Source organism: Phyllostomus discolor, chromosome 5 (assembly GCF_004126475.2).
Source record: "Phyllostomus discolor isolate MPI-MPIP mPhyDis1 chromosome 5, mPhyDis1.pri.v3, whole genome shotgun sequence".
NCBI classification, from domain to species: Eukaryota; Metazoa; Chordata; class Mammalia; order Chiroptera; family Phyllostomidae; genus Phyllostomus; species Phyllostomus discolor.
The window spans coordinates 132,039,909-132,066,322 of NC_040907.2; the positions used below are offsets into that span (position 1 = coordinate 132,039,909).

The following is a 26,414-nucleotide window of genomic DNA, read 5'->3' on the forward strand; positions in this document are numbered from 1 at the left end:
CTAGGTATAAAGCAAGCAGAAATAGCCATTAAGTTAGGTATTTTTATTGCCAGTAAATTAATATAGAATTGGAAGATGAAGTTTTAGTTACCGTACAAACATTTCTAGTAAAGGTTATAAGAGGAGTTAGATGCAGTCTTGCTGTCTAGACAGAAGCAAAAAATTGTATCTAAAACTGTTCGTATAACCTGGACCTTCTTATCTTTGTAATTCATTCATTAAAAATTTGTCATTGTCTATTTTTTGTCACAGAATTGAGATTTGCTTTGAAATGTCTGGTTTTGAATTTTAATACTGTTTGAATTGTTTACAGTGGTATGGCTTTCCATACTTTTTGAACTATTCCATTATTTGGAATATAAAAGCATATTGGTTAATAGTTATTTTCTAGTCAGAACAGAAGTAGATTGCATTTAGTTTATTCTTGCATAATAAATTTAAGAAGTATATCAGTGATTGGAAACAAGTGTACCAAATAAAAATTTATCAGCAGTATACCATTTCTGTTCATTCTGATTTGTAAAAGCTCTGTATATTTTATACAGTCCATAGGAGAAATCTGTCTTATAAACAGTGGAGGAAATAACAAACCTTTACACAAGCCTTCTGGAAACATTTTATTCTGAGTGGTGTGTGTGCATACATACATATTTTCCTAGTGGATTAAGTCAAGTGGCTCCTTTCCCTAAGTTAAAGACAGAAGAGGGAAGAGCTTATAAAGAAACAGGCAGCAATCCTAGAAGTGCTTAATAACAAGCTGATTTTGAATGGCCCGCCCTAGAGTTTAAACACAACAATTCTATCTTAAGATACATGATCTTGCTGTAATTGTACTGCGTATACGATCAACAAGTAAGTGATGGTGAAAACTCAGGACAAGATTTCTGCTACAAGTTTCTGCAAGAAGTATATCATCTAGAATAATTATACTGCCTCTGATCCATGAAATAGGCATAATTAGAAAACACAAGGGTAGGAAATAAATTTTATTCTTTAACAATAGAAACAGCGAATAATGTAAATCTCATATCTGATGTTAGATGCATTAACATGGGTAGTATTAACACATAAGAGTCAACAAATATTGCTTGTCCCAACATAGATTGCTTTTAATTCATAGATTTTTAAAAATTTAATAGTGAAGCTTCAATTTTTGTATAATGCTTTGAGTTCTTTCTGCTCTATAGTTGACCCATTACTTGAGCTAGTGTTATTACAACAATTAAGTTCAAGTTAATAAAAGTGTTGGAGCAACACTATATACTATAAAATGATTAACATAATATAAATGTAATTATTTTTTTTCTGGCAGAGTTTTGTTTTTCTTTAGAGTTCTGGTGCCCTTTTTGTCTATGTGTCTTGAAAAAAGATAAGCCAGGCTAATAATTGGCTCTTTTCCTTTCAAGTTTTTTTTATTTTTCTAAAAAATACTGCTTCTGTCAATCAGTATATTGATACCAAAGGGAAGACTTTATAATAAGAGGAGAGATATTAGGAGAAATAACTTAGCTCTTCTCCATAACATTGATGTTACAAAATCACTTTCTTGATTTAATGAGCCACACTTAACTTTGAGAATCAGAATAAGTAGTATTTCAAAACTTAAGTACGTGTACTGAAACTAGCCTGTTTCTAAAAGTATTAACTTTTGTCTTTAGGTTTTTCTGTGGATCTTGAAAGAGCTTCCTACATATGCCAAAGTTTTTATAAAAGGGCTGTATTTTTAGCTTTACTTAGAAAATGAATGGTTTTCATATTTGCTGTCATACAAATAAGAATATTTTATATGTAAAGATACATACTGAGCTCTGCATTTATAGTATACTAGTGGAAGAGTTCATTTGGTTAGTAGAATAGTAAATAAAGTGCTACTGTGGACTTTTTAGTTAATCATGAGTACCTAGAACTAGAATCTCTCTGCTGCTTTTCCTACAATCTTAATATATTGTCACAATTGTATAATTGACTTGAATTTCATCTCAAGGGTATATTTTTCTTAAAAGGTATACTCTTGCTAACATTTTCCTACTGTTTTTATAGCTGGCATCCCTCGTTCAGTATTAAAAGATTGGCGTAAAGTCAAGAAGCTGAAGCAAACTGGGGAATCATTTTTACAAGATGATTCCTGCTGTGAGATAGGGCCTAATTTGCAGAAGTGCCGAGAATGCAGACTTATTCGGAGTAAAAAAGAAGAAGAACCAACTCACTCACCTGTATTTTGTAGATTTTACTACTTTAGACGGTAAGTGAAAAAACACGTAATTGGGGGAAGTATGTTTATTCGATAATGGAAATTATACAGTGTTTCTGAGAATCTTGTGTGAAGACAGGAGCCTCCTTTTTTCTGAAATATTATAAGATAATATTAAACTTTTTTAGTACTAAATTTAACAATAGCTAATTATTGGGCTAAATTCATATTTATAGTGTTATATGTATTCATATGGCTTTTTTCTGCTGACTTATTCCTCCTTAATGATAAATTTTTAGTATTTTTTTGTAGAAAAATGATAGGAAACAGCAGTTTGTTTCATATAAAGATGTTTTAAAATATATTACAGTTTGGCCAAAAGTGTCATATTTATATCTGTATAATAGCTAACAAATAGTCTATATAAATCTAGGTAAATAACATAGATATTAAATTGAAGTTGGTGCATTACATTGGAATACCCATACTTTTGCCTTGTTAAACATATGGAGCTATAAAATATAAGTTAGAAAATGACCGAAAGTAATTGTTAGTAACATGTCATATTTCACAGTTTTGTTATAAATATAATAGCAACTGTAAGTTGCTGTTAACCTATAATATTTATATATTACTGTATAACTATATGTAACTATGATATTAATATTACCAAATAATACTTTAATACTAAATCTTAAGGGTAGATTTGTAAGAGTTCAAATAAAGAAACCTGGGTAACCCAGCCAGTAGACTAATGTCTCAGATTCTAGGATCAGTCATTCATGGGTTTCATTCCTTGCTCTGCTCTTTGGTTTCTGTGTGAATTTATTAATTGTGGTAGGACTACACCTCAGCTTGACTCATCTGCGTAATGTGGATGATAGTGGTACCAACCTCAGAGGAATTTCATGAAGATTCAATTATATGAAGTACACAGAGCTGTAAGTGTAGTACCAAGAACATGTGAAATTACTAATATTAGCTACAATAATTTTCCTACTCATCAGCATCATCTTCCTAAGAACTTAGGAGATACTTTGCTTTGGCAAATACACTCCGCTTTTAGCTTAGTGGAGACCCCTAAAGTATGTATTTGTAGGAGAACAAGCTTTATTTCTCATTTCTTTACTGCATGGTGTTTTTAGCCAAAAACATCCTCAAAATAATTATACATTATAACACACATGAAAGTGCAGAAAAGATGAAAAGGAATCAAAGGAAAATTATTTGAGGAGATAAGAAAATTTTAGAAAAGTTTGAAAGAAATCAATATTCAGGTAGATAAAATAACATCAAGCTGAAACAAGATGATGGGCTATAACAAAGGGAGATACTGGTTTTAAAAAAAGGGTAAGGGTAAGTAAGATAAGAAAGAAATGTGAAAAAAAGAATAAAAGCAATATTGTTGATAACATCCATTTGAAAAGTACAGAATGACTTGTAATGAATTTTTAATGCCCCTTGTTTGAGAGTAATTACAGAGATAATTGAGTAGTAGCCACCAGTGAAGAAGAAAAGAAAATTTTGCCTTCCATTTACCTTAAAATTCTGTACTGAGTAGTTATATTAATTGGGTATCAGAAGCTAAGGGACAGTAACACAGTTTGGTTCCTAATAAACTTATTAAGAGTTTCATCATTGTTCCTCTAAATCAAGTTAATAAAGTGTCATTTTAATGAAAAATACATACAGGGTGGGGCAAAAGAAGGCTTACAGCAGTTTGTATGGAAAATAATACAAGAATAAAGTATGTTCTGTATACTCACAGCTATAAACTACTTTGCCCTACCCTGTATATGTACTTGACATTTTTTTAATATTCCTACAGTGAAAGTCTTAACTTGATTTTGCGCATTCTCAATTTCAGAGGTTTCTGATTTAAATTATGTATAAAGTAACAGCATTGCTCTATGAAGCACATGGCTAACATTTTAAATCTTGTTCTCACCAGATACTTGGTCATAGTTTTCATTTGATTAGAGTTAAGTAGTTAAGTATAAATAAGTAAGAGAGAAGATTTTATTTCTTGAAATAACCTAAAATTGATACCACTTATCATTGCCATGTGTGTAACATTCTAGGAGTCATCTAAGTTGGTTAAATTTAACTAATAATTAAAGTATGTGTGTATATATGGACTACCCTGTGTTCTCTAATTGTAAATATAATTTATATATTTATATTTAATATAAAAATGTAATTATAAATGTAGAACTTTAAAATAACTAGACGTTTATCTATGTATCTAATGCTCTTATGTTTTAATATTTCAGATTGTCATTTAGTAAAAATGGAGTAGTTAGAATAGATGGTTTCTCTTCTCCTGACCAATATGATGATGAAGCTATGAGTTTATGGACACATGAAAATTATGAAGATGATGAACTAGACATAGAAACTTCAAAATACATCTTGGATATAATAGGTGATAAGTTCTGTCAATTAGTAACATCTGAAAAAACAGCTTTGTCCTGGGTGAAAAAGGATGGTAAGGAAGTTAAATACTTAGAACATGCAATTGTATAAATTTCGTTCTACAAATCTGAAGTATGTTTGAATCTAGGAGAAGTCCCTAATCTTACCTAGTTATGTTGACTTTTAACTTTGATGATGACACTTTTTATGTACAACAGCACTTACATATACGTAAGGTAAAAGATATTTTCTGCCATGACTAATGTGGCTCAGTTGGTTGGAGCCTCCTCCTGTAACTGAAGGGTTGTAGGTTTGATCCCTGGCCCAGGTGTGGTCCAGGCAATATGGGAGGCAACCAGTTGATGTTTGTCCCTCATATGGATGTTTTTCTTCCTAAAAACAATGTCCTCTGGTGAGAGTTTTTTTTAAAAAAGGATTTTTTCCAATCGAGGTTGAAATGAATGGATTAACAGTTTGTGAAATCACAACAGCATTTTGCTGGTTCTGTCAGTATGGCAGTTTAGCATGACAAAGGCACTTTGGGTGCAAAATTGGGAAATTTCAGCATTAATTATATTTTACTGCTTATACTATTACAGTTGTCCCAAATTTTCCCTTTGTCCCCCTCTACCCAGTTACCACCCTAACCCCCAATGCCTCAGGCAGTCCTCACATCGTTGTCCAATCATGGGTTCTGCATATGTGTTATTTGGCTATTCTATTCCCTATGGTATTTTATATCCCCATAACTGTTCCATAACTACCAATTTGTACTTCTTAATCCCTTCACCATTTTCACCCATTCCCCTGACAACCCACCCATCTGGCAACCATCAAAACACTCTGTATCTACGATTTTGGGTTTTTTTTCTGCTTGTTTATTTATTTTGTTTCTTAGATTCAATTGTTGATAGATACATATTTTTGCCATTTTATTGTTCATAGTTTGGGTCTTTTTCTTAAATCAGCCCCTTTAATATTTCATATAATAATGGTTTGGTGATAATGAACTACTTTAGTTTTTTCTTGTATGGGAAGCTCTTTGTCTGCCCTTTAATTCTAAATGATATCTTTGATGGGTAGAGCAATCTTGGTTGTAAGTGCCTGCTTTTCATGACTTTGATTATTTCTTGCCAGTCCCTTCTAGCCTGCAAAGTTTCTTTTGAGAAATCAGCTGACAGTTTTATGGGAACTCTCATGTGGTAACTAACTGCTTTTCTCTTGCTGCTTTTAAGATTCTCTGTTAATCTTTAACCTTTGGCATTTTAATTATGTGCCTTGGAGTGAGCCTCTCTGTATCCATCTTGTTTGTGACTCTCTTTGCTTCCTGGACCTGCATGTCTATTTCCTTCACCAAATTAGGGAAGATTTTCCCTATTATTTTTTCACATAGATTTCCAGTTTCTTGCTCTATCTTTTCTCCTTTTGGTATCCCTATGATGCAAATGTTGGATTGCTTGAGTTTCCCAAGGCTGCTTATACTATCCTTGTTTTGCGGGGGTTGGGGGGGTTCTTTTTTCTTCTTGTGGTTCTGATGGGTTGTCTTTTGCTTCCTTATGTTCCAAGTCATTGATTTGATTCTTGGCTTCATCCACTCTACTGCTGTTTCCCTGTAAATTGTTCTTTATTTCAATTAGTGTATCCTGTGTTTCTGGGTTTTTTTTATGCTGTCAAAGTCCTCACTAAGTTCTTTGAGCATCCTATGACCAGTGGTTTGACATCTGCATCTGATAGATTGCTTTTCTCTTTTTTTCAGTTGTTTCATTTGGGCCGCGTTTCTTTGTCTCTTCATTTTTGCTGCCCCCCTGTTTTTGTTTTTATGTACTAGGTAGAACTGCTATGTCTCCCAAGCTTGATAGAGTGGCTTTACGTAGTAGGTATCCTGTAGGTCTAATGACACAACCTCTGCTATCACCCAGTCTGGTTACTCAAGGTGCACACACCCACTGTGTGGGCTATATACACCCTCTTGTTGTGGTTAAGCATTGATTGCTATTGGCACATCCCAGGTCAGCCACTACCTGTGTTCCTTCAGGTGTCACACAGCACTAGCTACAATGAGATACGCAGATTGCTGCTACCTGTGCTGGGCTTTGGAGGTGCCCAGGAGAGGCCAAGTTGTAAACCAAGGCTATCTGCTACTAGTGCCAGGCCTGGGGCAACTTAGCTAAAGGTATGAGGCTCCCTGAAGCCAGATGCTGCTAGTTTGAGAGAATTTAGGAAACTCTGAAGCATGGGTAAGGCAAACCATTCATATGTAAAAGCCACTGGAAATAGTTTGGGTAGGCCATAAAGGCCAGGTGGAACTCAGTGAACAGGGTCTTAGGGAATCACTAGGATGGGGCAAACAGTGTGAGCCAGGTTGGTGGAGTCTCAAATATGGTCCCTACCTGTTAGCTCTGTGTGGGGAAGGTTTAGAAAGGGCATAATGGCCTCTGCCTGGGAGAAAGCTACCTCCCGTCAGGTCTTGCACTGATGCTGGATATTTCAGTTTCTTCCTGGATGTCTCTGATGCCTTTCAATCTGCTCACCCAGTGCTGGAGCTCAGATAGAGTGAGTCTGAGTAAGTCTGTGCCTGAGCCCTTTAAGGGTAACTGCCTGGGACTCGAGCAGTTTGTCTTCCACAGCCTCAATCTCTGCTGGTTTTTACAGCCAGAAGTAATAAAGACATACTTTCATGGCACTGGAACCCTAGGCTGGGGGTCTGGGACCTCTTGCTCCTGAGATATACCCCTCATGGTTTTTATCTGACCCATACGGGTGTGGAGACAGCCTGTCTGTGGTTGCGCCCCTCCTACCAGTGTGTCATGTCACTGTGGTTTCTTCTTTAATTCCATAGTTGTAGGATTTCCATTCAGCTCAATTTCTAACATTTCTCTATGGTGGTTCTATAGTTATATTTTTAATGTGGTTGTGAAAAAAGGTGTGCTGTGTTTACCTACACTGCCATCTTGACCTGAAGTCATCAGCCTTTAGAGTCAGATGTGTATTTGAATCTCAACTTTTACTCCTTGCTGAACTCTGACTATAAAACACAAGTAATAACTACCTTATAGATTTGTTTGAAAGTAGGTTAATTGTGCTTACTTATGTAAATATCTAAAATACTTAGGACTCTATGTTAATTCTTTTATGTTAATTTTATGTTAATTCTTTTATGTTAATTCTTTTCCTTCCTTTAAATCGCTGGTTTGTCCTCCAGGGGACATTTTTGGTTCAGTAACTGAAAAATGTTGCGGTAGAGTACTGGCATCTAATGGGTAGAGGGCACAGGTGCCACTGCACATCCTGCAGTGCCCCAGATAGTCCTCTGCAACAGAGGTATTTGTGGTCCAAAATGTCAAAAGTAAACAGATAGAGAATCCTTCAGTTAGATGTATTTTTTCTGGAGGGAATCAATCACTAATTACTTCAAGAAACCTACTATTGGTCTTTAGTTAATACATCCTTTAAAGTTTTTGGTTTTAACATTTCTGTTTTTGTGTATTTCAGCAAAGATTGTGTGAAAAGAATCTGTTGCCCCTTATATTTTTATTTCTCTGTATTTCAGCCAAAATTGCCTGGAAAAGAGCAGTGAGAGGAGTCCGAGAGATGTGTGATGCATGTGAAGCAACACTGTTTAACATTCACTGGGTCTGCCAAAAATGTGGATTTGTGGTCTGCTTGGATTGTTACAAAGCAAAGGAAAGGAAGAGTTCTAGAGGTCAGTTTATGACTTTATATTAAGTTTTTAATAATGTTCATTTTCTCTAGGATCACTCATCTGGAAAATTAGATATGTGTAAGGTTTTTTCCTATCTTCCATAATCTGTTACCTGAAGGAAGTTGTAAAAAAGAGTTATTACGGTTTATTAACAGACAGGTTTTTCAGAATAAAACTGTACCTATTTTACCTGATTAGTGGATTCATCCTCATCCCCTCATTTCCAGCAAATAGTTTCTTAATGGAGCCAGAATTAATTAGGGCTTTTCATAAGTTGCAATTGAACACTTATTAGTGTCAATTGATATTTCTAAATACTGGTTTATAAAGTTCAAATCAGCCTGTTCAAGAATATGCTGCCATTTACTATTTATTCCCTAGTTTTTACAGAATGAAGAAATCTACATTATATATGAAAACAGCCATTGAAACTATTACTTTTAGTTTTTAGATAAATAAAATGGCACAGAAACAGTGTCCTGCATGTTAATTATAGCAGAAAGTTTCAAAAGGAAGTAACTGATTGTACCTTTTTCATGCTAAAAGTCTTTTAGAAAAGTTTTCCAGGTTGATTTGAAAGTAGCTACTTGCTACTGGTAACCTTGAAAGTATTGAGTTATTTGTTTGGTGTAAGTCTTTAATGAAATGAGAGGATTTAAACCTGGAGTATTAGAGGTAAAATCATGCTTAATGACAGACTTTTCATTTCAGGCAGGCCTTTTTTAGAGTAATGTTTCTCAGGTAGATGATCAGGTAGTTAGCCATCAATATCTTTTTTTGGTGATAGGATTAGTAAGCCTCATCCTTTCTAATCGTATAATACCCATCACTTAACAAAGAGACCTGAGCAAGTGGGGAAGCATGTCCAAACATCTATTGCTTGGTGTTTCTGTGATACGAAAAAGATATTATATATGAGTAAAATGTGAAATCATAGAATGGAATGCATTTTAGGAAATTAAGTATCTTCAAAACCCTAAAAATATATTTGGATATTTTCAGTTGATAGAAATAGCTGCACTGCTATAAAACTGCATGACATGCATTTCATATTTTTCTGGTTTCATAATTTTATTTTCCCTTTGCCAAATTAAAAAGAAATTAATGTTAATTTATTATATTTTGCTGTAGGTATTGTATATATGTCTGAATTCTTTTTTGAACCAGAATAGGTTATTGGTTTTTAAAATGTATCAGTCACCATATCATTTTCTGAGAGTAACCCATATACCTTGAGTTATATTCCGTTACTTAGTTCCTTATTTCACTGTTAAATATTGTAATATACTCATTTGACTAGGTTATAACTTGACAGTGATAATTAATATAAGTGTCTAAAATATAAGCACTTAGAAAACATTTATGAGTTACTGCTATATAGGCTTTGGAGGGGGGAGTCAAACCTTTTAAAAAGTTTCAGACTGGTTTTGTATTTTATTTACTATGAGACTTGATGAAATAATGGTTTTAGTTGTTTCTTTTTAATGCTGAATTAAGGAACTTTTGGTGGTATTCATTGAAACTCTTAAAGCCACGTCATAAGTTGTTGTCTTTGTTGTTAAATTGATAGAGATGATCTTTTTGAGATCAAGGAATTAAATAGTTTTACTGTATATAATATGCCTCATGCTATGCCTTAATATGTTTACAACTCCAACTATGGAACCTTAATTGAAGGCAATAGTAGCAATTAAATGCTATTGTTAAACAAAGAACTTTCATGACCAAAAGCTTTTCTGAGAGAAAGGGTGGGCAGAAAAAGACCAGTTCCTGGGGTATGCAGTCTGACCAACAGGCAGGCAGCTGGGCTAGATAGAAACGACAAAGTTGTCCACCATCTTGAGGTTGAAGGGCTCTTTATTCATTGTATTCTGAGGAAGAAAGGTTTGTGTTTGAAAGAATTTACACTGGCTACCGATGGGGGGGGCAGGGAAATGTGAAATGGGGGACAGTTTAGGGTAGTACACTTTTTATAAGGAAGAAATATTTACTACTTTTGATTGGTTACCAGCAATGGTTCTGAAAGTTCATGCTTAAGGATGCTGTGGTGGCTGATGATCTGTACAAAAGTTGACTCAAAGCCCCAACATACATTTAGAACGTGAACAGTGTTAGTTAGTCCACAGCTGTTAACTGGTTAATTACTCTTATCTTTTTATCTTACTCTCTGATGCACTGTAACTTAGGACATCACAGAGTTTTCCTTCTGTCACTGTACAGTAGTGTCATGTCTCATGACAGTTTGTCTTCATGTCTTTGAAGCATAGAAGGAAAATGAGTTAGCAACAGTGTCAATAGAATGTACTGAGATTGAGTAAAAGCCATGTTTGGCACACAAAAAAATAGTAAAAGGAATTAGCTACAGAGAAGCTAGAATCAGAAGAAATGGGTAACTAATACATTAATAATAATGAAGATTGGTCATTCTAGAAAAGGCTAACATCAATTTTGTATCCTGTTTTTATAAAATTCTTAGTGGCATTGTCTTATTTATTTTTTTTAGGAACCATACATTTGAATTCTACCATTGCCATTTTATGTAATTGTTAAGCTATTTATATATAAGCCATCAATTTTATAATTGTACAACAATGACTGATATAAAAGTAAATGTGTTACAATCTTTCAGATAAAGAACTGTATGCTTGGATAAAGTGTGTGAAGGGACAGCCTCATGATCACAAGCATTTAATGCCAACTCAAATTATACCTAGTTCTGGTGAGTATAAGTATACATTATTTACTTAGTGTAACAGCACTTAGTTGATTCAGATTATTTGGGCATGTGTAGGAATAGAATAGAATGGAGAAGGGTAATGTTATCTAACCTGAAATTGCTCTCACTCAGTTCTTAGAATCCTTGGTGTAATAAAACTAATAAGCCCAGCCCTGTTACTAAGAAAACCACAGAGGAGCCCTGGCCATGTGGCTCTGTTGGTTGGAGTGACATCCCTTACACCAAAAGGTTTTGGGTTTGATCTCCAGTCCAGGTGCCTTTGGGAGGCAACTGATTGTTGTTTCTCTCCTTCCCTCCCTCCATCCTCTCTTTCTCCCCCTTCCTGTCTCTCTAAACTCAATAAATGTATCATCTGACTGGCTGAGGATTTTTTTTAAAAAAAAAAACATTTTAGAAGGCAAGAGCTAGAGGGTAATGAAAAGGTTAGATGTATGATGAAAGATTATTCTTTTTTTGAACCCTGAATTTTTAATGATAGAAGTAAGAGAGAAAAGAATGGAGACTCTGAATTTGGTTTAATGATCAAACTTGTACTAGATGTAAGGATTGAATTAAAAAATAAAAGACAAAAACTGAAAAAATTTAATCTTTAATAACTAGTTGTAACCTTTTTATTAACCACTATTATATTTTGTAGTCTTGACAGATCTTCTAGATGTGATGCACACTCTTAGAGAAAAATATGGTATTCAATCCCATTGTCATTGTTCTAACAAACAGAATTTACAAGTTGGTACTCTTCCTACAATGAATGGTGTGTCTCAAGTGAGTATAAATTTCTAATTATTCAAATAAAATGCATGGTTAAAGTAATCAGCTCTGTTACTTGATGTCCAATTTAAGACTTAGATTTTTTGAATTGTGTTACTATAGAAATGACTCCTTTTAACTCTAATTACTTGAAGAGACAGTATTTTAAAAATTCAATTGTTCTACCCTTGTAGGTTTTACAGAATGTTCTTAATCACAGTAATAAAATTTCTCTGTGCATGCCTGAGTCACAGCAGCAGAATACCCCTCAGAAGTCTGAGGGTAATGGCGGCAGCAGCCCAGGGAGTGATGTAAGCTCAGACAGCAAGCTAACTCCTCCAGAATCCCAGTCACCACTGCACTGGTTAGCAGATCTTGCAGAGCAAAAGTCCAGAGAGGAAAAAAAAGGTAAATATAATAAATTATCTAAGTATACACTGACTCTTGAACAATAATTATGGTTTGAACTGTGTGGGTATACTTAACTTATATGTGGATTTTTTATAAATAAATACCTGCATTGTCTATGATTCATAGTTGGGAGTCCACAGGTGCAGAGAGGCAACTATATGCATTGATCTGCACCATTTTATATAGAGGATTTGAGCATCCAGGGATTTTGGTGTCCACAGGTGGTGGGGTGGGCTGTACCCTGGAACCAGTCCTCCACAGGTATTGGGAGAGAAATTTTTAGGGAGTCAGAAATTACATGTAGATTTTTGACTGCCTGGGGGATCACAGGTAACCCCTGTGTTGTTCAAGGGTCAGCTGTATGACAGAGTATTAATAATATAACCAACAATTGCCCTGGCTGGTGTAGCTCAGTGGATTAAGCACAGGCCTGCGAACCAAAGGGTTGCCAGTTCGATTCCCAGTCAGGGCACATGCCTGGGTTTCAGGCCAGGTCCCCAGTTGGGGCCATGTGAGGGGCAACCACACATTGATACTTCTCTCCCTCTCTTTCCCTTTCCTTCTCTATAAATAAATAAATAAATAAATAAATAAAATTTTAGAATAATAATAATATAACCAACAATGTACTTTAAATTTTTTTAATCTTTATTATATTTTTTCCATTACCATTTAGTCTCCCTACCCCCTCCCCTAAGAATGTACTATTATACATTAATGTACTTTTCATATTAAAGAATTTACTTTTTATCTTTTGTTTGCATTGTGGCTTAGGTTCAATAAAACCTTTGTCTTCTCTTGCCAGGAATTCTATGATTGCATCAAAATTAGTTGCAGAATAATTTCTGGATGAGCATATCAGTAAAGCCACCAGGGCAATAGATTCCTTCTCCCTGTTTTAGCTATAGCAGTTTCATTTGTGGCAGGTGTAAACTCAGCTACATGTCTAAGGTATTGAGGAAGGCCTTCTCATTTCCAAACTCTTTGACTCCGTTTTGAAGCATCTAGCCCATCATCTGGTGTATGTCCAGCTGAATAAATCAGTAGTGCTATAGTTTTTTGGGTTTTTTTAAGATTTTATTTATTTATTTTTAGAGAGGGAAGGGAGGGGGAGGGAGACACACACACACACACACACACACACACACACACATCAATGTGCGGTTGCTGGGGCCCATGGCCTGCAACCCAGGCATGTGCCCTGACTAGGAATTGAACCTGCGACACTTTGGTTTGCAGCTTGCACTCAATCCACTGAGCTACGCCAGCCAGGGCAGTAATGCTATAGTTTTTACCTTTCACTGTAAAATACAGAGTGCTAGTTTTGTCTATACTTCAGCAGAATACTTAATTTTATTTGAATTTTGTAAAAATCTTTTATTTTAGAAAATAAAGAATTTGCCCTTGAAGAGCAAATCAAAGAAGAGAGAGAGCAAGAGAATCCTGATTCTCCAGACAACAGAATGTCACCTCCGGTGTCCCAGAATAATGAACAAGGTTCAACCTTACGGGATCTACTGACCACAACAGCTGGCAAGTTACGTGTGGGTTCTACAGATGCCGGCATTGCCTTTGCTCCAGTATATTCAATGGGAACGCCAGTGAGTGATTTTTGGCTTTTATATGTGGGCCTTAAGTTTAGATGATTTGGAGACTCACCTGTGAACTACATAATAAATAGAGGCAGAGCAAATCAAGTATACTAAATTACTAGACATGTTCCTATTTGCATTATAACTTAGAACTTGAAAGCTGGAGATTTTGTTTTTTCCTCTAGGTGAGTAAGGTTGGGGGAGGGGCATTTTGATGCCAGAAGAGCCCTGAGATACTTTTTTAAAATTTGAAAACCATGTATCTAATAGGGGAAAAACATGGAAGTAAATGTTTTGTTACTTAAAATATTTAGAAGTCAATTTTTGCTTTAGTTATTCTCCAGAGGAAAATACACACAGATAATTGTATAGATAGACATACATTTTTAGTGGCTATTAAAAGTATATGGGAAATTACACCCAGCTGCCTCAACCCTAAAACAATGTAAAAGGTAGAACGGCCACACTTCTAGTTCCTGCGTACTTGGCCTCACATGGAGACCATGGAAGCTCTGGTTCCCACCTCTCAGGAACAGTGTAGGGCTACAAATCCATATCTACTGACATGATTACATATTCTCGAAGGCAGGTAAGTTGTGTTAGTTGTTTGTTGTATTAGTAGTAAGTCAAAATAAAAGTTTAAAAATGTATACATTTCTTCTCAAAAAATGATTTTTTTCCCTAATAGAGTGGTAAAAGTGGAAGGACTATGCCAAACATTCTTGATGACATAATTGCTTCAGTTGTTGAAAACAAAATTCCACCAAATAAAGCCCCTAAAATAAGTATAAAATCAGAGCTTAAAGAGGAACCTAAAGAAAGCAGAAAATCTGCCACGGATGAAAACAAATTGTACGGTGATATACCACATTCTTGGGTCTGTGAGAAGCGTATTCTTTGGCTCAAGGATTATAAAAATACTAATAATTGGAAACTTTTCAAAGAGTGTTGGAAACATGGACAAGTGAGTATTTTAAGCTGATTCTAGTATACTTTCAGAGGAACAAGCAGAATTGTTTTCTTCTTAAGAATTGAAAGAAAGGAGAAAGATAGTACTTAACACATTTGGAGTGGAAGTAAGATATCAATGGTTACCACAGTGATTGTTTCTGAATTCTTATATTTGGCCAGATTTGTATAAATTAACAAAGAAGAACTGATTTTTTTTTTTTTTACAATTTATCAGTCAACAGGCTTAAAGCCATGTTTTTACAAAGTTTAGATATCTCCTTTTTTTTTTTTTTTTGCACTTCTAGTTTAGTCCAGTTAACAGATTTCATATCTGCTATTTGACTGTTAATACTAGGAGCATTTTTCTTGAACTTATAAAAAGTGTAGATGTTTTTGCCTTTAATGTTTACCCATAGATTATTTATTTTTAAGTTAGTTCATAAAGTCTTGAACAACAAACTTCATTATTTAATTCAGCTCAAGTAAATGATTTTTTATTTGGCCAAAACTTTTGTAAAATATTGGGTACACATTCAGATGGCAGTTTACTACATTAATGGAATTAAAAAAGGAAAAAACAACAGAGAATAATACATCAGATTGCCAAAGAGGTTTTGTTTCTGTTTTTGTTTTTTGTTTTTTACATCAGCTATAAATCTTCAACTGTTGGTTTTGAGTTTATAGAGCCCTGAGGGATTTTGAATTCATATGATTTAAATGGAGGGATTTGCTCTCTGGGAATAGTCATTAGGCTTATAATTTAATTTTGTTGTGCCTAGTTGTTTAATATTTTTATTTATCATGATCCTTGTTGGGGTAAAGAATGTATGGATATGTTTTAAGTGACACAAACTCAGAGTACATATAAATTTTTACTTAAAAATCTTAATTTACCTATTACATACATACAAATAAAGAGGTAGGTTATGTTCTGTCTATAAAAATTAATCTGTAAATAAAGCAACCAAAAAATCCATATTTATACTCTTAAATGAAAATTTTAAACTGATTTTATTTACTTTTAGAGAGAGGGGGAAGGGAGGGAGAGAAACATGGATCAGTTATCTCCCACAACACCCCCACTGGGGACCTGCTCTACAATCCAGTCATGTTCCTTGACTGGGAATTGAACCTGCGACCTTTTTGGTTTGTGAGGTGACACCCAGCCCACTGACTCACACCAGTTAGTGCAAGAAATGAAATTTTTACTATAGCCTTTCAGACTTTCCTGAAAATTGCTACACATTTTTTATTTTCAAAAATGGCAATGTACTCTACATGGTATTCTCTTTTACCACCTTTTCTTTTTTTTTTTTTTTTTTTTTTTGACAGTCTATTGTGAACATCTTTCCAGGTCAGGGACTATTTTTGATAGCCTCTTAATTCTCACAGTTTGTCATTAGTACTGAAACTTAACATTTGTTGTATGTATAAACTTTTGGAAATTTTCATATACCTTTTAACTTGTATTTATCTGTCTATTCATAAGCCTGCAGTGGTTTCTGGTGTACATAAGAAAATGAACATGAGCTTGTGGAAGGCAGAATCAATTAGTCTTGATTTTGGAGACCACCAAGCTGATCTTCTGAACTGCAAAGACAGCATTATTTCAAATGCCAATGTTAAGGAGTTCTGGGATGGTTTTGAAGAAGTTTCAAGTATGTTGGTTTTTGTCTGTTTTACCATTTTTGTTAAACATATCCCCCTCAAACAATAAATTGTAGATACAACTTAACAGATTTTTAATCTTTTCAACTTCTTTATTACTTTGTTGTCTAATAAAAAGAAACAAGTACAGATACACCTCAATTTAGGATTGGGTTTTATCTTGGTAAACTCATGGTAAATTGAAATTATGTCAGAAATGTCTTCAATTCACCTAACCTACAGAGCATCATAGCTTCAACCAGCCTGCCTTAAGTGTTCATTAATTTACTTCCATTGGGCAAAATAAACACAATTAACCTACTGTAGAGCACAGGAAAAAAAGATGAAAATTTAAAATTAGAAATACAGTTTCTACTGAATGCCTGCTTTTTCCACACCATTAAAAAAGTATTTAGCCACACTATCTTGAGTCAGGGACCATCTGTGCTTGGAAATGAGAGACTGGATCCTACTCTTACTCTTCACCCTTAATTTCCTTTGGCCATAAGCAAGTCTTTTAATTATGTTTACTTATATCACAATGGGAATATTTTTTGGCAACCCCAAAAGCCTTAGAAAATTGAATCATGAAATTTATGTAAAACACTTTGAAATTCAAATGTAATTTTAATAACAGTTATAGAAATATTTTTAAAAGAATTCATGTACATAAGGAGCAAGTCTTAAAACTACCTAAGTATATGAAAAATAGAGCCAATATATAAGCATATATTAAGTAGCTACTGTGGAACAATTGAATTATCACTTACTTTACGTTTCATTTCTCCAAACATAAAAATAAAAAGGCAGAGATTATCTTTTTAGTAATTAACTGCATTCTTTATAGAACGGCAAAAAATGAAAAGTGGAGAAACAATTGTTTTAAAATTGAAAGATTGCCCTTCAGGAGAAGAGTTCAAGACTATGATGCCAGCAAGGTAAATCTTTTGAAACTTGTTTTTTTCTTTTTTTAAAGATTTTATTTCTTTATTTTTAGAGAGAGGGGAAGGGAGGGAGAGAGGGAGAGAAACATCAATGTGTGATTGCCTCTCACGTGGCCTCCACTGGGAACCGAACTGGCGACCCTTTGGTTTGCAGTCCATGCTTAGTCTACTGAGCTACACCAGTCAGGGTGAAACTTGCTTTTTTTGACTTTTAGCTTTTTGAGGTCGAGCTAAGATTATACCCAAAGTAAGATAAGGAACAAAAAAATGTGACCTTAGGCATTTTTGTACTCTTTAAAAATAAATAACTAAAATACAAAACTAAATTTCTGTAGTTTCAGCAGGGAAGAGTGTTTATGTTAGGTCAGTGAAGGAAAGAATGCTTATGTCAAGGACTTGGGGCCCTGTTTGAGACTTCCCTCTTCATGATGCTTTTAGTTAGTCTTGATTAGATAGCATTGCAGTTGCAGTATCACTTCTGTTCTTTGCACCCCATGTGTTATGCATTCATTTAAACTTTGAATGAAGTCACAGAAAGTGTTACCTGTCAAAGACCTTAAGGAAAGGTTGTCCTATGTTTTGATCAACTTAAAAATTATATATTGGAATGTGTGTAAAAATGTAAGTTTTTATTCAGAAGAAGTCAATGTTATTTTTCAGATATGAAGATCTTTTAAAAAGCCTGCCATTGCCAGAATATTGTAATCCAGAAGGAAAACTCAATCTGGCCTCTCATTTGCCAGGATTTTTTGTACGCCCTGATCTAGGACCCAGGTTGTGCAGTGCATATGGTACATATATATTTGCATTTCTATTGACTTGGAATTGAATTTTAACTAATTTCTATGCAAAGATAAGTTGTCTAATGATTTATTAAGAGTTAATTGACAATATATAGTTAAGTACCTGCTATTCCTTACAAAATATTTCTGTTTTCTATTGATTTGATTTTTATGAGACATTTCATCAGTTGTGGGTTTTGGGGACAAGTTTTGGAACAAGGAGAATAAAACTCAAATTACAATTAAGTTTCCCTCATAGAGCTGATTGGGATATGTAAAATAGTCTGTTAAGTAATATTTTATTTCATACACAGGTGTAGCTGCTGCTAAAGATCATGATATAGGAACAACAAATCTCCACATTGAAGTTTCTGATGTTGTAAATATTCTAGTCTATGTTGGCATAGCAAAAGGAAATGGCATTCTCTCAAAAGCAGGTAAAGAAACTTAAAGAATACTGATGCTTGGAATAACAGTTGAATAACCACCCACACTAGTATTATCCAGAATGTGTGTTAAAAGCAAAGATTCCAAAAAGAATTACAGTGGATATAAGGATATTCTAATCTTTACTATTTGAAAAGTGATTAATTTATTTCCCTGTCTTTTTACATAATGAGTTTTAATTTTAAAAATGGATATTTGTTTGCTCCTTTCCTATCATTAAACACTGTGTTACTGAAAATAGACTGTGAAGTTCACCTATAAACATTTATTAAATAATAGAAACTAAGCCCTAGGGCTCTGAAGATGACTCCCCCCCCCCCCCAGTGTCATTTAGAAAGGGCCATTTCTTTTAAGTAGAAATAACATTTCTATCCAATAAACATTTCATATTCTATCCCCTGGATTTCATTCTGAAACCTCGTTCCATCTCTTATTCTCTTCTTTATAGACGTAGGCCTTTAAATTTTCCCTCTGGCTGGCTTTTTTTTCTTCAGAGTAGAGCACACTCGGCACTATTTCCTCCATCTTCTTTTTCAAAAGAAGAACTCCTTCAGACCACATCTTCTTGCCACCATCCTATTGCTTCTGGCCTCATGACATATTCTTTGCTGTGTCTTTCACATTTCAGCTGAATACAGGTTGGTCTTTATATCTGCCCCCCACTTAAATGACTTTTGCTATGGCTATCACAACAGAATAATTCAGTTGTTTCTTTCTGGTCCTTTTATTATTTGCCACTTCTGTAATAAATGGCACTGCTAATCACTACTTGGTCTTCACATACTGGCCTTGGCTCCTCTGATACTTACTCCCTGGTTCCTTATACCTTAAGGAGTAGCAACAGACTATTTCTTTACTTTTTCTAGTTTATATGTACTTCCTGTGAAATGGATGGCTTCCAACCATCACTTAGATCATCATTTCTGTATCTAGAGCTCAGCATATACCTACAGTTTAGTGCCTAGGTGCCAAGGACATTGGGTTTTATTACAATATTCACTGAACCTTTCTCTATATTTGACAGCTTCTATAGTACCCATCCTAAATTCCCCCAAAACTATAAAAATTTTTACATTCTTTCTCAGCTCTCTTTGCTACTGATTATAATAGACAAACATTCTTTGCCTTCCCAACTCCCAAGGATTTAAGAGTCAGGGATACTTGAGTTGTAATCCCAGCTCTAGCACAGAAATATGTGATCTGTGGTTGAGATTACTTATCCTTTCAAAGCATGTGGTGCTGCAAGGGTAATTGTCTTTCCCGTACTTCATTGTACTTGATTCACATTATCCCCTAAACACTTAGTCTACAATACAGAGGTTGTGCATGCTTTTCTCTATTGTTCTTTCATGTCCTTAAATGCTGGAACTGTGTAATTTATTTTTGTTTCTGCATACCTCCCATCCCTCATTCGTAGCATATTTTTTGGTCTTTTGCAAAAACATTCATTAACATTTTAATTCTTTGGCTCTCTTAAAAGTTTTTGCCAGTTTTTACAGGTGGTCACAGAAAAAGGAATGTTGTAGGAAAGTAATGATGCTTAAAACACATCAAGAAATACTGACCTACTTAAACTAGCACTTTTTCTTTTCCTCCATCTACAAATTCCTGTAATTAACCTTCAAAGTGTAACTCAGATTGTCATCTGCCCCTAGAAGTCTTCACTAATGAAAATAAACTTTCTCTTCCTTGTGAGAATTTTTTTAATTTGCAGTGCTATAGAATTTAAAGAAAAGTAATTGAAAAAAATGTGTCTATGGTTGCTAAATTATAATTTTTTAAAGAAAACACATTTGAAAACCATCAACTAATTTTCTGAGAAAACACTTTATATAAATATACATTACACAGATAACATTTGAGAACTGAATCAGTCTTTGTGAACTTTTGTACTCATGTGATTTCACTTACAATGTGACAGTTTTGTTCATTTCTGTACCTTTATTAAAACTCTCTTTTACTCTGTAAGCTCTCAACTCTGTCTTTCTTAATTCTAATACCCAACATTCTAGGACAGTGTCTGGACATTGTAAACACTTAATGTTTGAATTAAGAAACCCTTGCAGCCAAGTTTTTTATTTTTATTTTTATCAAATTATATTTGACTGACTATGCTATTACAGTTGTCCCAATTTTTCCCCCATTGCCCCAGTATACCCAGCAGCCCCCATTCCCTCAGGCTATTGTTTGTGTCCAGGGGTCACCCAGTGGTTTTTGGCTACTCCATATCCTTTACTCTACTTTATATCCACATGGCTATTCTATAACTACCTATTTGTACTTCTTAATCCCCTCACCTCTTTACCCATTTTCCCACACCCCCCTCCCATCTGGCAACCATCAGAATATTCTCTGATTCATGGTTACATCTTTGTTCTCCTTACTTACTTAGTTTGTTTTTTAGATTCATTTGTTGATAGATACATATTTTTGCCATTTTATTGTTCATAGTTTTGATCTTCTTTTTCTTTAAATCAGCTTCTTTAATATTTCACATAATAATGATTCGATGATGATGAACTACTTTAGTTTTTTCTTGTATGGGAAGCTCTTTATCTGCCCTTCAATGCTAAATGATATCTTTGCTGGGTAGAGCAATCTTGGTTGTAAGTCCCTGCTTCATGACTTTCAATATTTCTTGCCAGTCCCTTCTATCCTGCAAAGTTTCTTTTGAGAAATCAGCTGACAGTCTTTTGGGAATTCCCCTCTGGTGACTAACAGCTTTTCTCTTGCTACCTTTAAAATTCTCTGTTAATCTTTAACCTTTGGCATTTTAATTATGATGTGTTTTGGAGTGGGCCTCTTTGTATCTAACTTGTTTGTGACTCACTGCTTCCTGGACCTGCATGTCTATTTCCTTCACCAAATTAGGGAAGTTTCTTCCCATTATTTTTTCACAAAGATTTCATTTCTTGCTCTATCTCTTCTCCTTTTGGTATCCCTATGATGCAAATGTTGGATTGCTTGAAGTTGTCCCAGAGGCTGCTTATATTATCCTTGTTTTTTGGGTCTTTTTTCTTCTCCTTGTTCTGATTGGTTGTTTATTACTTCCCTATGTTCCAAGTCAGACTAGTACTTGAGGTGTACCTGGTTGTGTGGGCTGAGTCCCCCCTCCTTTTTTAGTTGAACCTTCATTGCTGTGGCAGCTCAGTGGGAGGGATTTAACCAGGCTAGTCAGCTTCAAGGACTGGCTATGACCACTGACCACCAAGTCCTACTCTGGAGAATCAGCTGTGTGGGCACAGGGTAGCAGTGCTCCCACATGGTCTATGGCTGTCCACCGGGTACACAGGCCCCACCTGTGTTTTTCCCAGGGCAACCCTGACTAAACTATAAAGCAATCTGAAATGGTTGCTACTTGTGCTGGGCTTGGAGTTTCCCTGCAAAGCCAAGCTGTGAATTGAGGCTGGTTGCTGCTAGTGCTGGGCCTGGGGCCACTTAGCAAGAGGTGTGGGGTCTGGGGGGTCCCTGATGATGGCTGTTGCATGTTTGAGGGGATTTAGGAAGTTGTAAACCATGAGCCAAGGCCAGCCATTCATATGGAAAAGCAACTGGGTTGGGCCTGTAAGTTGGGTTGGATGGAGTCTGGGGATCTCCAGGGTGGGGCAAACAGTGTCAGCTAGGGCACCCACCTACTGGCTCTGTTGCTCTGCTGGGGGAGGGTTCAGAAAAGGGTCAATTCCCTTTACCCACATTTCTTTCTGGGAGGAAGCTGTCCCCCAGCTCTCACCTTGATGTCAAACACTTCAGTTTCTTCCTGTATCCCACTGGAGCCTTTCAACTTACAGTCAGTTTTGAAGATAAAAATGCTTTTATTGTCACAAATTAGGAAGCATCTGATGTATCCATTATAGCAGACAATAGAGTTTTTCTCTTCAAAGAACATTGCTTTAAAATGTTCACTATTGTGAAATTAGGAATTTGGAAAAGAAGGCCTTCCTAGATTTCACTCAGAAATAACCACAGTTACCATTTTTTCTGTTCATACATATGTATATGTGTGTAGTTTTTAGTTTACCAACAGTTTAGAAGAATCATCTGATCTTTCTTCAGAACCACAGCTCAGAGGGCATTTGCATTTGATTACAAATTAACCAATAATAAGTGAGATCTTCCAGGAATTAGAAGATACTTTGGGTGTATGGCCTCTTTAAGAATCCCAGTCTAGTGAGGTAACATACTGCCTCTGATAGATTGATTTTAGGAGACTTGTCTATACTTGGTACTCTATACTGACCAGTTTCAAAACACTATCTTGGCCCTGGCCACATGGCTCACTTGGTTAGAGTATTACGGCTATACACCAAGGTTGTGAGCTCGATCCCCAGTCAGGGCACATACCAGAAGCAACTAATGAATGCATAAATAAGTGGAACAACAAATCATTGTCTCTGTCAAATAAGTAAGTTTATTTTAAAAAAGAAAATGTTCTCTTGTTTTTCAGGAATACTCAAGAAATTTGAAGAAGAAGATTTGGATGACATTTTAAGAAAACGATTGAAGGACTCAAGTGAAATACCTGGTGCTCTGTGGCATATTTATTCTGTGAAAGATGTAGATAAGATAAGGGAATTTCTTCAAAAGGTATAATTTAGGTTGCAAATAGTTTATCTCTTCACATTGAACAAGGACTGATTCTTAATGTATAACTTCGTTTCGCATTCAATATAAAATCCTTAAATAAATAATTTTTGATGGTGTGGCTTCAGCCCTGGCTAGTGTAGCTCAGTGGATTGAGCACCAGCCTTCGAACCAAAAGGTTTGATTCCCTGTCAGGGCACATGCATGGGTTGCAGGCCAGGTCCCCCCGGTAGGTGGGGCATGCAAGAGGCAACCACACACTGATGTTTATCCCTTTGTCCCCCCCCCCCCCCTTCCCCTCTCTAAAACTAAATAAATAAAATCTTAGGGGGGAAAAAAACTAATTGTGGATGAGTCAGATGTTACCCTTGGTGAAAAGTAGTGAATGGGAACTAGGATATAAAAATGAATGTATTATAGAAATATCTAAACAGTGTTGGATTTTATTTTATTTTTTATTGATATTTTTGCTATTTACGTAGGGAATACTATTCTATCACATCTGATTGCTCTGATACTTATTTGAATAGACTGAAATTTGAGTAATTGTACCTTTTAGTTGTTCACATTCATCTGAAATAATTAAACCCTTTGTTCAAATATTTTATACATTTTGTAATTACAGGGATTTCTTTTAAGGAACCATCATTGCTGCTTTTCTTTTTATATGGTACCTGTGATGTTATCCCAGAGTACACCAGTATTTTATTTTAAAATACTATAAATCATGCTCTTTAAAGCAGATTATTCAGTGGATAGTAAATGGTCCTTTGAAATTGATTTGTCAAAGGTCAGAGGTTTACTATCAAGGTGTTTATCTTAAAAGGTATATGGTACCTACCTTAAAAAAGAACAGGATTGAGACATATTTATGAAATACATACATATTCATGGTTTGACTTTTGGGGAAAAGGTACTAAACTAAACTTTTCCTCATTTCTGCATTATATTTTTTTTCTTTTCATCCTCACCTGAGGACATGGTTACTGAGTTTTAGAGAGAGAGGAAAGGAGAGAGGGAAAGAAACATCAATGTGAGAGAGACATAGACCGGGTATCTCTCCTAGGTGCCCTGACCTTGGACCAAACTCACACCCAGGCACGTGCCCTGGCTGGAAATTGAACCCACAACCATTCTGTTTACGGGATGATGTTCCAACCAGCTGAGTCCCACCAGCCAGGGCTCTGCATTATACTCTTGAAACAGTTATGAGGAGGAAAGAACCAAATGGATATAAACTTCATAGTAGAAGGAGGAGATGAGACGGGAGTATGAATCACTTTATTAACAGCGTATCGGTGTGCAGTGTTGTTTTAATGTCCTTGAGCTTTTCAAATTGTTGTAGAATATTTTCTCTAACTTAATCTCGATCATGCCATAAGATTCTGAGGACAGAAGATTTGTAAAGAAAATTGCGGAGGGTGGAAGCAAGGGAGGGAGGTGGGTTTGGCTGGGGTGGGGTGGAGAGCTAGAGAGAAAATGCAGACAACTATAATTGAACAACAGTAAAGTAAATAAATAAAAAGAAAATTGAAATTTAACAGAACAGGATTTACCATTTCTCTTACTTATATTGGAACATACATTTTCATTTTAACCTGTATTTCAGATTTCAAAAGAGCAAGGCCTTGAAGTTCCACCAGAACATGATCCAATACGTGATCAAAGCTGGTATGTGAATAAAAAGCTCCGTCAAAGACTGTTTGAGGAATATGGAGTCAGAACCTGCACTCTTGTTCAGTTCCTTGGTGATGCCATTATCTTGCCAGCAGGAACACTTCATCAGGTATATAAAAACTTGTAACTTATTTGAATATCAGTCATATTTCCGTTTTTGCACTGTCTCTGAATTAGGGGATTGAAATCTAATTTTTAAGTCTTTTGGAGGGTAAAGATACAGCAGGTCCTCAAGTAATGTTTCATTATGCTGTAGGAATTTAACTCTTGTTTATATCAGTTAACCTCTGGTAAAATTGGCTTCATTACATATGGTTTTATTTAAAACCATAGAAACTATTGACAACATTAAGTGATGACCTAGTGTATTACATACTCAGTTCTCCATAGTTGAAAATTTTCTGTGCAAGGGGGTGTGTTAAGAGTTAGAGATCATACATTTTCTAACACACTAAGTATGGGTAGAATGAACTATTGGCTAGACCATTTCAAAACTCAGACTTTCAGTGTACCTCCTACCTTTCTTGAATTTGCCAACAGAGCAATAACATTCAAAGAAAAATGGTATGTAATTTTTATAAATATTGATCCAGAAAACTTAAATACTAAAATAAACACCTAATCTTTGTTTCTATGACTTGACTCTGTAACACCTGGAAGAGCGGTACAATTAGATGGTGAGTGTGGAGGCTGGGATTGAAAGCATCCAATAGATTCCTAGAACTAACTAGAGCTACCACAGACCAACTCAGGGCAGGCCAGTAACAAAGCATACAAAGGAAGCCCAAGAACCCCAAAAGCTAGTCTGCCTCAAAGTTGATTCCATACCTCTTCTACTACCTGGTAATTGAGATGTATGTCGTGTGTACTTTTACCAAGGAAGGTTTCTCACACTTGCTATAACTATATATGCAATTACTGCCTATTTAGCATTTGTGACACTTATAATAGCACAAACATTCTTTAAGTTGTAATAGTTGCTTAGTTTTTAAGATGTCAGGTTTAGGGTTAGGTTTATCATTCTATTTCTCAAATAGTATTTATGATAGCAGAATATGAATAGTATAATAAGTACATACCAGCTTTTTTCTCTACATTAACTTCCTGGGGAAGAGTATTAAATATCTAAATAAATTAATGTATTATGTTAAATTGTTTTATTTCCCCATTGACTTACATGATTAGCTTGGGCATGTTGGATCATTTATGATTCAGATTTAATTGTGATTTACCCCACATAGAATTTTTTTGACTTGTGGTTTATAAGAAAATGGTGAATCTGTATCTAAATGGAAAATGTTATCCAAGGAGTGGCCTATTTAAGAGAACAGCATAGTAAATCTTTTTATAAATAGGAATAATTCTTTGATAATACAAGTTCTCTTGAAAATTCTTACATGTTCAGTTTATCCAGTATCCATTTTCTCAGTGTTTACCTGGATGATGCAGGTTGGTTTTCTTTTTTCTTTTTTTTTTTTTTTATTCTGAACAATTTGCGTGTAGTAAAATATACCCTTATTTTAGTGTACAGTTTGGTAAGTTTTGACAGATAGGTGACAACACAATTAAAATATAGGACATTTCCA

The 26,414-nt window shown here is 35.1% G+C and overlaps 1 protein-coding gene across 6 annotated transcripts in view; it reads left to right on the plus strand.

The window, feature by feature from the left end:
- JMJD1C (jumonji domain containing 1C) overlaps nt 1-26,414 on the plus strand; it is a 261,892-nt gene that overhangs the window by 226,141 nt on the left and 9,337 nt on the right. For 5 of the 6 annotated variants that reach the window (XM_028511400.2, XM_036026902.1, XM_036026905.1 and 2 more), the window contains 14 exons: nt 2,041-2,242; nt 4,465-4,679; nt 8,157-8,309; nt 10,939-11,028; nt 11,684-11,811; nt 11,991-12,204; nt 13,594-13,808; nt 14,488-14,763; nt 16,240-16,408; nt 17,245-17,335; nt 18,002-18,132; nt 18,438-18,560; nt 23,015-23,154; nt 24,761-24,937. In XM_028511400.2, coding sequence (XP_028367201.1) covers nt 2,041-2,242; nt 4,465-4,679; nt 8,157-8,309; nt 10,939-11,028; nt 11,684-11,811; nt 11,991-12,204; nt 13,594-13,808; nt 14,488-14,763; nt 16,240-16,408; nt 17,245-17,335; nt 18,002-18,132; nt 18,438-18,560; nt 23,015-23,154; nt 24,761-24,937 — 2,324 coding nt within the window. The remainder of the gene's footprint in view (nt 1-2,040; nt 2,243-4,464; nt 4,680-8,156; nt 8,310-10,938; nt 11,029-11,683; nt 11,812-11,990; nt 12,205-13,593; nt 13,809-14,487; nt 14,764-16,239; nt 16,409-17,244; nt 17,336-18,001; nt 18,133-18,437; nt 18,561-23,014; nt 23,155-24,760; nt 24,938-26,414) is intronic. The other variant, XM_036026904.1, reaches the window with a different exon arrangement.